This window comes from Motacilla alba, chromosome 3, assembly GCF_015832195.1.
Source record: "Motacilla alba alba isolate MOTALB_02 chromosome 3, Motacilla_alba_V1.0_pri, whole genome shotgun sequence".
Classification (NCBI taxonomy): domain Eukaryota; kingdom Metazoa; phylum Chordata; class Aves; order Passeriformes; family Motacillidae; genus Motacilla; species Motacilla alba.
The window spans coordinates 39,898,982-39,911,393 of record NC_052018.1 but is presented as its reverse complement, the minus strand read 5'-3'; the positions used below and the strand labels follow the sequence as shown (position 1 = coordinate 39,911,393).

Sequence of the window (12,412 nt, the reverse complement as noted above, 5' to 3'; positions counted from 1 at the left end):
GGGAAACTAAATGTCTTTTTATCTCTATTTTTTCTGTTGTTTCTTCAACAGAACTGAGCAGGCACCTGTTCAAAGCAACAAGATGACCCCCAGTGCCTTGAATAGTGCAGAATCTAGGAGAGACTACTTGGCTGAGATCTGTGAATGGCTAAGCCCTTATGCTAAAATGAGTACCTGGACACTCTCTTCTAGGACTTTAGATTTTGGGACAGCAAAGGGTCACTTTGTTTGCTTGCGCCTTGCAGTTTGTATTTTGTATTACATTCACACAGGAAACTGCAATCTTAGCATATGCCTGCATAGTACAGGGGAGAAGCTGGCATGGCTGAACACTGGGGAAGGTAATGAAGGAAAATTGCAGTTGGGCTCAAATCAGGTGTCTGTTTTTCCCAAAGTATTCCACAAACTGAAATGTGAACTGGTGCACTGAATTAACACAATTGTGCTGTCTTTGCTGCTCTTGCAACCTTATCTTTTCTAAATGTGATTAGGAAAAGAAAGTGGCTCTCTAACACAAATTTGCTAGGGTGGCTGTGGCAGATGTAATATTCCCCCACAGCAGACCTAGACAAAGCAAGCTCAGGCTCTGTTGCTTGCATTTAAATTACGGTCATAACAACTTGTCTTTTCAGTGATGCAGTTAAACCCACTGAGAAGGGTTAAGGAGAAAGTGCTAAGTAACATTCTGCAGCTTTGAATGTTTGGCTTTTCTGTACCTTCGTGTTTTAGAGTTGTGTGTCCGTTCTTGTTAATATCTTTATTTTGTCTTTGAGAATGGTAAGGATGTTGGGGATTTCTTGTTCTCCCCATGTATTTTAAAAGTATTACTGAGCGCACACAACATGCTGTCACAGTGAACGCAGGGTTCTCTATTACTGTGCTTAGCTATAGAGAGGATTATATTAAACTCTGTAACCTTGCTGGAGCACCTCTGTACATTGCTGCTATATTGATAATCTTCACATGATTCAGTTGCAGTTGAAAATATTTTATTCACAACTTTAACACTTTCAATCCCAGTGAAGATTAGAATCTTATATCAGGAGATGAGTCCCTCGATGGGCAGATAATTTTTCAAATTTTTAAAATTTATTTGTTAATGTAGCCTTGCAACTGTTGTCTCAGACATTTCTTCACTTAGGCATATAGAGGGAATCATCATCAAGCCTAGCCACTCAAAAATTGGTAAAACAATTTATTGGTGAATGAATTAGTGGTTAACTATGAGGTTCTTATGCTGTTTAATTGTTTACAAAATAGTAAATGCTTTTGGAAAATATGTGTTCTGTAAGAAGAACACAAGTTGGAGTAACTAAGAAAAACATTTCCTAGTGTTCCCCATTCACAAATTGTCTATGAATCAATAAATTGAAGGAGCAACATAAGATTTGTTGACATTTTCTGTCATTAATGCAGGCCTAGTAATGAACAGCTTTCCTCTAAAATCTGATGTTACATGCATAGAAAAATCATTGGAACTTATTGCCCCATCTTTAGTATTACACATTATAAAATCAGAATTTTGGTGACACTTGTACTTGATGTCTTTAAAGTAAAGAGAATCCAGTCAGTAGAAAATAATTCCAACTTTGATTTTCTTTAGTTTGTCCATGATTATATTATATGCGAGTTGTTTTTCAAATCCTTGCTGTTTCTTGTAATTTAGTAGGAGTTCCTTCAGGTAGACTGCTGACCCATTTCTCCATTTATGTAAGACTTTCATCAAACAATCAGTGGAAAGTTCTTGTAAGTGTTTATATGGAGTATCCGTTTGGATCTCATGATTGTGTCATCTCTTTGGCCTGCATCATTGCAAGTCTCACTGAGGATCCAAGTCTCTTTTCTGTGTAAGTGCATGGGGTAAAGGTCACTGCATGAAGAATAGGGTAAAAGAAGTGGTAGAAGTGGTATAATATATATGTTATAGTATAATATATATAATATATTATATATTGTATAATATATATAGTATATATACTATATATATAGTCTATATACTATATATAGAGTATAATGCAGTAGGGAGAACTGTCTCTGCTTGACACTTCGTTTGTGTATTTTATTATTTTCTTAGTTAAATTCTACAGAATTTGATGTGTGCCCGTTTTCCTCTTAGAAGAACAGCCACATTTCTTCCTGCAATTTCATGAGTTTAAAAACCCCATCTTCTTTTGTTCTCTTGTCTCTGCCGAGTCTGTAGGTGATATCTTGGGAACTTTCACTGCTCTTCAGCTTTGAGCAGGAATATTTGGGCTAGTACCACTTTGGCCTTTGTGAAACTTCTGCCATCCAGTAGGAAAAAAGTAAAGGAGTATATATGAATTAGACCTAGATTTTGAGTCTTTGTCACACCAATGTGTAGTTTCCTTCTAAAAGTCCAGAAAGTGAATTTCAAAAAAATATTTGAAGTTTCAAGGGATCGCTGTGTTTAGAAATGTTGCAGGTTGACAAAGTAACATCCCTTACTCTGAATGCTTGGTTTAAAAATTTTTGAAGAGCATTAGGTCATGGCTGCTTTTGCCAGTTTTAGTGATTCCTTGATTGGGAAGATTATTTAATCAGTGTGAACTTTGCTGGTTATATATCATAGCACATTATTGTTTTTATATTGCTGTGGGAAAAATGGCTGTCTTAAAAGCCTGAGACTTCCAATTCCATTTTTTCCTGTGGTACATACTGTTTGCTCTGTTACATCCAAATCGAAATAATTCAGTAAAGAACATAAATCTAGCAAATTCCTCTGTATTAGTTGGAGACAGAGCCCCATTTCTTGAATTGTATTTCTGTAAAGAAGTAACAGTTAAGTTGTGTATTAAAAAAATTTAGGAACTTGGACTTAAAATTTGAATAGTGTATGTTTGCCATTTTTGTGTATTATGGGATCAGTTGCAATGGTTGTGTTTTGTGGGGGAGCTTTTTGTTTGCTTTGTTTTGTTTTTAATGTAACCTTAAAGTTGGAAAACTATATATACTGGTTTTGATTTACTTTTAATTTTATGTCAAAATGTAGTCACTTGCTTTTAATTGTGTAGTCCATAGACTGATTTGCAGAAGATGCATGAAACAAAAAAAATTAAAAGCAGTAAAAAAAACTGCTTCTGAGAATATTAAAAAAATTATAAGCACTAGATTGCTTATCTGTTGGTAGTATAATTCTTTGATTACTAAATCTTGCATCATCTGTTTTAACACCCTCTCAGGTAATGTGAGAAGATATTACTGCCATACTTCACTATAACGTGTAAAGGGATCTGAAACATTTTCTCTTCTCTTCCCTATGTTTTAGTGAATATTTCAAGTAATATCTGAGAAATTAAATTTGGCCCTAGTTTTCAAATCAGCAGAAAGAAAAAAGTAGTGGTTTAAAGTAGTTACACACATTTTAAGAAGGTATCTTCAAAGAGCTTTATGTAGTTTGCTGAATAGGTTTAGTTATGAGAAAGGATCATTTTGTTGAAGGCATTTTCTGTTGGTGTTATTTAACTTGGGAAGGTGACCCTGAGCTAAATTGCAATGTGTAATTTGAATGCCCATGGGCTGCCCTTCATTGGCTTGATTGGGAGAGATTATCTGGATTTCTAATATACTTTAATTACTCTGCTTATATAAATTGTCACATTAGAATCTTCTTAACTGTTGAGTCTGTTCTGTCAATGATTCACTAACAATAGGAATATACTGGGCTCTTCCACTGAGATTTGAAGATTTATACCACCTATGGAAGAACTGGAATGGCTCTATTTAAACCTGCTGTATCTTCAGTAAGAAAGAGTATGTGCTCTGCTTCTACACAGGCAACAATTGATGTGTGGTAAATTGAAAGGATCTGTAGCCTTTTTTATTTTGTTAAAAGGCACTTTTTCAATTACGGCAACACAATGCAAAATGTATTTTAAGATGTTTGGGGGTGATGTATTCCTATTGTGTGTGTGGCAAAAAAAACAGTCTGAGTAGGAGTTATGGGTGGAGAAAGGCAGAGTGTCTTTTAGTGATGGTTAGCTAAGGTTTTACAGGGAAACAGTAGTAATTGAAATCGTAGACTGGGTCAGGTTGGAAGGGACCACAGTGGGGTCATCTGGAGGTGACCACAGTGGGGTCCAACCTCCCTGCTCAAGCAGGATCATTGTAGAGCTTATGGCACAGGATTGTGTACGAGCAGTTCTTCAGTATCCCCAGTGAGGGAGACTCCACAACCTCTCTGGGCAACCTGATCCAATGCTCAGTCACCTATACAATAAGAAAGTTCTTCCTCATGTTCAGGTGGAATTTTCTGTGCATCGGTTTCTTTCTACAGTGTGGTGGTGATGTTGGCTTCTTTTGACCTTTTATTCCTGGGTATCTCTCTGCCTGACAGCTCTGTTCAGGTGAGCTTAAAGGTTACCAGCACTTGGAAGAACCCTGCTCTCAAATGGTCCAGGGATCTTCCAAGATACAATGGTTAATGGCCTACAGTAACAGGTCCAGCTCACCAGCAGCTCATTTGACACATGTAGTGTATGTGTCTTGTACAACAAACCGCTCTTGCCTCCTCCCTGGGATTTTGTCTCCTGTTAACCTACAGAAAATGTAAAGAATTGAATCCAGTGTGTGTGTGGTGGGCCCAGAGACATCTGATTTAGTGTCATGAAAACAGAAATCTGTGTGTTTGGAACCACTTGTAGAGCCCAACTGCTAAATATATGTGCTTAAGTGTCTTGGGGTTTTGTTTTGTTTTGTTGTTTGTTTGTTATTTAAATCACAGGCAGCAAGCAGCTGCAGTGATGATATCAGCTTTCTACTGATTAGCATGTAATGTTGGGAGAGAAGAGTGTCCATTCCTTGTTCTGGGATTTCACATTTTTATCCAGTAACTGATTTAATGTAGAACTCACAATCAAAAGCAGAGCCCAAAATAGTATCAAAACTGGCCCCAGATGCCCTCCACCCTGATGCTGTGATTCATTGGTTGCTACATAAAGAAAAGTGTATTCTTTGTTTGAAAATACAAGTAGCTACTGCTGCACCTTATGCAACCTGCCTGGTTTTTTTTGGTTTGGATTTGTTGTGATCAAATTTCTGGGCCCCAGTAGACAGAGATTGAATCAGATGCTCAGCTCAAGGCTTTTGTGTAGATTAGTTGCAGGCATCTAGGGAACTTTCTGGTCAAAAGAGGGTGATCTGACTAAGTGAGCAGTTTGGGAATTATTATTCAGGAGTCTGATATCTGTTTGTGCCCTGCTTTTTAACCATTACATCCTTGTATCCCTTTGGATCTCATCCAAGAGACATCATGCTTCATGTTGTTCCTGATGAAGGCATGCTGTAGCAGTGATACTAATGGCATTGTGCAAGTCCACTATAAAGAACTTAAGTGCCATTGGTGAATTTAGGCATTTGATAAAATTCCTATGTACTAGAGTTCTGAGAAACATCCCTCTTCCCTTGTTAGCCCTCCCTACTCCTTAGCATAAGTCAGTAATCATCATACACATTCATAGCCAAGCATGTTATTTGGGCTTTCTTTTTTGAGTAAACATTTAAACGAATGGTTTGTTGAGGCAAATTAAAAGGAAAGGTGCACACTAAAACATCATTTAATAAATACTGAACTGCTAGGGGTAAGTTGATATTTGATAATATTGTGTCATGATTTTTCCACTTCTGCTTGCACACTCTGCTGTACAGTAGTACAGCTCTGTGGTGGTGGTGCTATTGTTATGGGTTACACAGTGCTGACACATTATAAACTGTGGGGTCTTTTTCCAAATGTTTCTTTTAATTGATAGGAAAATGTGGCTTTGGTCTTAAGTTTCTTGTCTTGCTTAGCTTTTTGAAATGTAGTTTTTAATTCCACAAAGTTGGGTGAAAATTCTGTGCACTTTGAGAGTTCCTACTGCAGTCGTACCAGTCTCAATATACTGGGTGCTATATAAAAGGATATAAAAAATAAACTGTATCCCAGAGAGCTTAGAAACAGATTTAAAAGAAGGCTTGGGTGTTTGAATCAGACTTGGGTAGAATTTAGTCACTTTCCTTCATGCATGTCTCACTGAAACAGACTGAATATGGAAGTGTCTGACAGTGTGTAGAGGACTCTGTTTTAAGCACCCAACTTCCCTAGGTACCAAAACACGTGCCCAGAGACATTAAGGCTGTTTTCATAGGCCTTAGCTGTTTAGCATCCAGCTTAGGCACTTTGAGGCCATAAAGTAGATGTTTTAGCACTTAAAATTCTTGTAAGCATGCTGTCAGTGCCCTCACTAAACATGCTGATAACCAGGAGTTCAGTGCGGAGCTCTGCCACTTGGCACACCTGCATTCATAACTGGGGCCAAGAGAAAGGAGGTTCACCTTTTCACACATTAGGTCTGGTGGTCACAATCATTCACCAGTGAAAAGAAAGCCAAAAGCCTTTATCATGAGATGCCTGAAACCCACATCTGTGATTTGCCACCACTCTCTGAGCTGCACCACCATGCAGTTAGTATGCCTTTTCTGTGAATCCAGATCCATTTCTTTTGCATGAATCTGCATTTGTAAGAGGTAGTATCCTACAGTTTGTTACTTGTATCTTGGCACAGTACTATGATACTGCATTGAAAGCAGACTTGAACCTAGATGCAACCATTTTGGTTTTGCCTTTTTGAGTGCCAGTACTACAGTTCAGACTGAAACTAGTTTTTTTTTATGTTTTAAAAAATCCTGTACAAAAGTATTTAACTCACTCTAAAAGTGTGTTTTCCATTACACTTTGTATGATATTTTATGGTATTGGAAGAGGTTGTGATTCAGAAAATGTTACATGTATTTGGTGTTAACTGCATATTTGAAGCACAGACAAAAAATAAATGCCTGTGAGCAAATTACTAAGTAGTTGAGCAGTTAATTTTTTAACATGAGAGTTGTTATCCATAGGCATCGATGAAATAGGTCCTATAGTTGCAATTTTCTATAACATGTAATTAAATGACATAGTAGTGAACTAGTTGAATACTCATACTGGATTTTCAAAGTTGTATGGAGGGCACACAAGGAACTTTTTTAGCTTAATTTTGGATAGATTTAGTTACTGGAAATGTGTGTGGCTTCTGCTGAAACCTTGCTTGCAATTCTGGTCACTGTAAATGGCAATTCTGGTGGTATGATAGGAAGAAGTCAGTAGAGGTATTAAAGAAGTATTGATGTTTTATGGCATTTGAAGAAAGTGAAATTGAATGAGTAGTTTTTAAGTAATTCTGAAATGTTGTTTGCTAAATATTGTTTGATTGCTAAAAGCTGAGTGTACTGTTTGTCTGAGACTGGATGTTTTTTGTCTTGAAAAACCTTGGAATCCCAGTGTCTATGTCTGGTGGAAGGGGCAGGCCAGACTTTGCAAAAGGTGAAGCAGTGCCCAGCTCCACCCCCAGGCCATCCCCATACCCTGGTTGAGCTGTCAATCGTGGCATCATCTGGGGACTTGAACAGAGAATAGATACTGACCTGTGGGAGCAAGGGCAGAGGAGGCCACAAAGTTGACAAGAGTACTGGAGCACCTCCCCTCCAAAGGCTGAGAAAGTTGGGGCTGTTCAGCCTGGAGAAAAGAAGGTTGTTTGGAGACCTCATGGCAACCTTCCAGTATCTGAAACGGCTGACAGGGAAACCAAAGAGGGACTCTGCATCAGGAACTGTTGTGATGTGACAAGGAGGAATGGATACAAACTGAAAGAGGGGAGATTTAAGTTACATATTAGGAAAAAAATTCTTAACTGTGAGGGTGGTGAGACACTAAAAAAGATTGACTGGAAAAGTTGTGCATGCCCCACAAGTATTCAAGGCCAAGTTGGATGGGGCTTTGGGCAACCTTGTCTAGTGGGAGCTATCTCTGTCCATGGAGGGGTGTAGGAAATAGGTCATCTTTAATGTCCCAGCCAACTGAAACAATTCTATGATTCCATGAACTGTGTTGATAATCTGAATTATGTAAAAGAGGGAGAATGTTTGGAAGGAAAATCTCAAAACTTAAATATTGTGCAAGTTCCGTTGATTTGACAAGGGCACAAAGCACTACCTCTCTTTGAATCTGATTGGCATGGTGCTTTGCTTCCTTTCACTTTGCCTGAGATTTTCTGGAAATAACTGATGACTGTAGTTAAAATTCTATGCATAAAAACCATTCACCATTTTAGTAAATACTCATAGATCTCTTATATCTTATATATATATGATACATACATATATATATTATATATATCTCTCATATATCTCATATATCTCTTCCCAATCTCACTAGTTTTATCCAAGTGTGTTGGTCCTTCAGGTGGTGGGTTTTAATTATTAATTTGTTTCAACATCAAAAGGTCATTCAGGTCCTTACTTGAGTTTAATCTTGGCTGTACTGGACAGCTGAGATTTGTTGATGCTGTGGCTGGCCTGCCTTGGACTGGGAGTCGAGGAGCTGGGAATACTGTCTGAAGAAACCAATGTCTGTATTCATAGCCCGTGAGACCCTGAGGGTGGTAGCTCCTGGCAATGCTGGTAGGAGAGAGCCCTTCTCTCATGTCGGGGAGTTCTGAACCCTTGTAGATCAAATTAAATGACATTGCATTAAGTCTGGATGCTATTATGCATCCAGTGCAGATTATAGACTAGTAGTAACTTGGAAGTTTCCATTATATAGGCAGGCTGATGAGTTTTGTGTTTTACTCTTCTGGCTTGACCTAAAGTTTGGCTCTGTTTTAGTAATGCAGGCTTGCAAGGGCATATTTTATGATTACAGTATCTGTATCCAGATAAATGGCTGCAATTCTGTACCCTAGGTGTAGGATATAGAAAGTAATCCTGTATGCTACTATTATACCTACACATCCAGCACAAACCTTTCACAAGCATTCCCTTCTTTAATAAACCCAGGGTTTATTTGATCTGATGTCAAAATAAAAAAAAACCAAAACAACAAAACACATATTTTTTAAAGAAATAGAAAATTCATTATGTCAAAGAAGTAAAAACCACACCAAGTTATTATATAATAATATAATAAGGCAACTGGTGGTTCCAGAGTTCTCAGCAGAATAGAAAATTAAATGTATAAAGTTTTAGAAATTGAATAATGTTGGATGGTATGCTTGTCTAGTGTTAGAAAAAAGTAGAAACCTGAATAAAAAGTAAAATTGCATTTATTCATATTTTAGTAGAGTTAAAAAATGTGCTAGTTTGTAGAAGTAGCTGGTTACTTCAGCTGCAGCATATATTGATGCCCCATCTATTCCAAGCATTTACCTTATTGCCAGCATTTGTGTAGGTTACTATGAATAAACATAAATACTGATTTGTACGTGTTGCCCTTCCACTGACACAGAGATATATTACCTTACTTTGGAAGTCTGTACACCTTCTACTTTGCATAGATGGCTAAAGGAGATGCAAGGCAACCGTCTTTGGAGAGGCAATTTAGAGGAGAGAAAAAGGTCTTTGTGCAGTTTTACAGTGTAATCTGGGTGTAAGTAGGGAAGAATTTGGTCCCAGAAGTTATATTCTCTGCATTATGAGGCATCATGTTTCCTTTCCTAACAAAAAAGAACAGAAAAGCCCTTTGTTTTTACTGTTAAACTTTTTCTTTTTGCAATAGTCAAAAATAATTTTTTTAACTTTTGTCTTTAGCCTTGCTTTTACCTTGTCATCATTTGACCTCTAGATCTCACTGTTTCTACATCCTTTTCTTTGTCCTTTTTTTCATAAGGGGATGCTCCCAAAGAAGTGTTGCTTGACTCTTTATGCTAATCTTGCTTCTATTTCAGTTCATGTTGACTTGGAGAATATGCCTTGTAAATAGGAATACCAACTGACATACTGAATATAATCCTCAGTTTCTAAGCATTGATTGTTTTCACAGCATCCTTAAAGGGTAAGCTGTCTCACTATCCAAATATCATGGCTGGGAAACTGAGGCTAACAAAGGCTGTATGATTTATGTGAAGCCACAGAGGGAATAAATGTTGGGTTTAGAATTCCTGGCTTCTACTCCTGTGTTTGGACTCATGCCATCTCTCAAAGAAATCCTTGATTCCTCCTAATGCTGCATACCTTTCCTTGTCTGTTAAATGTAGCCATTCGAAAAGTAGCTGGTACTCAATTCTCTCTGTCTGTCCTATTGAAACTAATGAATGCCTGCAGGCAGGCATAAGGTATCGTTACCTTTGACAGCCAGTATGTTTTATGTTTTAAATTATGTGTTGGGCAGAATTTTTGGATACTAATTTGATATAATGAGATGCGCTTCTAATATCAACCATAGTACGGGAAGGCCTTGCAGCCAACCTACTCTTTATTTAAAATTATTCCATTTCAGATGTCCTAATGAGTGCTGTGAGTTGTGTAATTCTTTCATAATTTTCCTCTATTCCCAGAAGGGAACTAGGAGCTGGATTTTTTCTATTTTTGTTTTGGTTTATTTCAAATTAGGGTAAGCATAAAATAAAGATCTAGGGGAAGATTTTTGTGAAACAGTTGCTATTGTGAGAATGGCAGTTAAGCAAAAAACATTGTAGTCTAGAAATGTTAATGTTAAGGCAATTCTCAATGCCTCTGCAGTTTGCCATTATCTTATAAATATCTTGACTCTGACTTTACAGTGCTGTTTATAGAATTTAATAAAGCAAATGTAATAATGCTGCTTGTGCTTTAATGCACAATCTCAATTGGGTTGACCAGAAGATAAATAGGAACAGGAATGATAGTGCGTTCCTACAGATTGTTTTTAATAAGCATGTTATTTAGTTGATCAGCCCGCTACTGTAATGCCTCCTATCCTGCTCTACCCGACAAATTTATTAATGTGTTGTTTCGCCCCCCCCCCATTTCTCAGAGAACATTGATTCCCTGCAGACATATCTCTATTAAACCTCTAGAAAGTCACAACTTCCAAATTAGATTAAGTAGCAGGAATGGTACTAGAAGAATCAAAGAAAATTGAGTGTGTTATTGAATTCATGCCACATTGTCTGAGGAAGAGATGGGAGTTATGTGTAGTGGTAACTTTTGTCTTTACTGTACTAACAAAGCTGTGGGCATTGCTGTCAAACCTAATTGTCTGCAGTGCATCAGGATAAAATGAATCTTTTATCTAAACTCGTACCTAGTGAGATTGTACAAGTGAGAAGTAGATTTCAGAAGGAAGCTTTACAATTGATCAAAATCATTTGCTATTATTTTCTGTACACAACTCAATCCTAAAAATCCTAGTGACAAAAATTTTAAAGAAGCACCTGCCTTTGGATTGGAAGCAGACTTGCTTGTCATGCTAACAGTTGCAAAATGCAGATATTAATTTTAAAGCTGCCAATTTCTCATTTTGATCTGACATATTAAAAAGCATATAATTAATGGTTGACATTAGTAATTAACATTAACTTTATGGTGCTTAATATGCCATCATTCATCCATCAAATAACTGGTATGCATAATGTCTTTGCATAAAGGTTTTAATTGCTCAAAATGATCCTTCAGTTCTCAGACTCTACGGTTTAAAGTAGCTGTAAATGCAGATTAAAAAGATGTGAATTTTTCATTTATTGTACGTAAACATTGTTTTTGTTTCTCCCTAGGAGCGTGCACGAACGTGTAAGCCAGGGACCTCAACTGGGAAGCACAGCCCCAGACGCACAGCTTCCATTAGCGGCTAAAGAGCACCACCTTGCTGTCGCCAGTGCTCTCTGGAGAAATTTCTTTCCCTACTTGAAGAGCCAGAGAATGTCACAGACGCCACCTTCCCCACAGCTTGCTGATACAGCTGCAGGTTAGCAGTGACCCTGCCTACTGGATTTGGTGCTGTTCTCTGGGTCACAAACTTTCAAGGAGTTTGTACTTTGGGATATTTCTCCTTTCATTTAATAACTTAAGTGTATATAAATGAAAAAAGTAGAATCTGTGCTAAATGTTTTGACAGAAGGAAGTATTGTAGTGTTGAATTCCTTAATAGGGTATAAACACATTGAGAATGCCGAAGAGGTTTGAAGCTACACAAACCTGACTTCTTTTTCACGACTAGACACAGATTATAATCAACATGCAAATGTTATACAGTATAAATAAGGATACTGTTTTTCACTGTATTCAAAATTTTCTTGTTTTTGTAGAAGTTTATTTGTGTTGAACTATTCATAATGGTTGAGATTCAAAGTAAATTTTCTAAAATATTTTTCTTTTGAAAGCAAGTTTTAAAAGGTTAGTGAGTTGACTGTTGCTTTTTGACAAACCGTTATGTTTTTGGTCATAAAACTATTTCATGATTCATTCTAATTAGTTGCCTTGCTTTACACTGAAGGCTTTTAATCTTGAAGTACAGCATTCCATATGAGTGTGAACTCCACATGCAACGAGTCAGTTTGGCAGTGAATAGAAAGATATCCCCGTTTGATCTTTCACATGAGTAGCTAACATGGCATTCTGCAGTTAC

At 37.3% G+C, this 12,412-nt stretch overlaps 1 protein-coding gene across 2 annotated transcripts in view; it reads left to right on the top strand.

Annotated features, from left to right (window-relative positions):
* The window catches only part of MMS22L (MMS22 like, DNA repair protein), an 89,062-nt gene that overhangs the window by 52,366 nt on the left and 24,284 nt on the right, over nt 1-12,412 (top strand). For both annotated transcript variants that reach the window (XM_038133081.1, XM_038133080.1), the window contains exon 15: nt 11,562-11,752. In XM_038133081.1, coding sequence (XP_037989009.1) covers nt 11,562-11,752 — 191 coding nt within the window. The remainder of the gene's footprint in view (nt 1-11,561; nt 11,753-12,412) is intronic.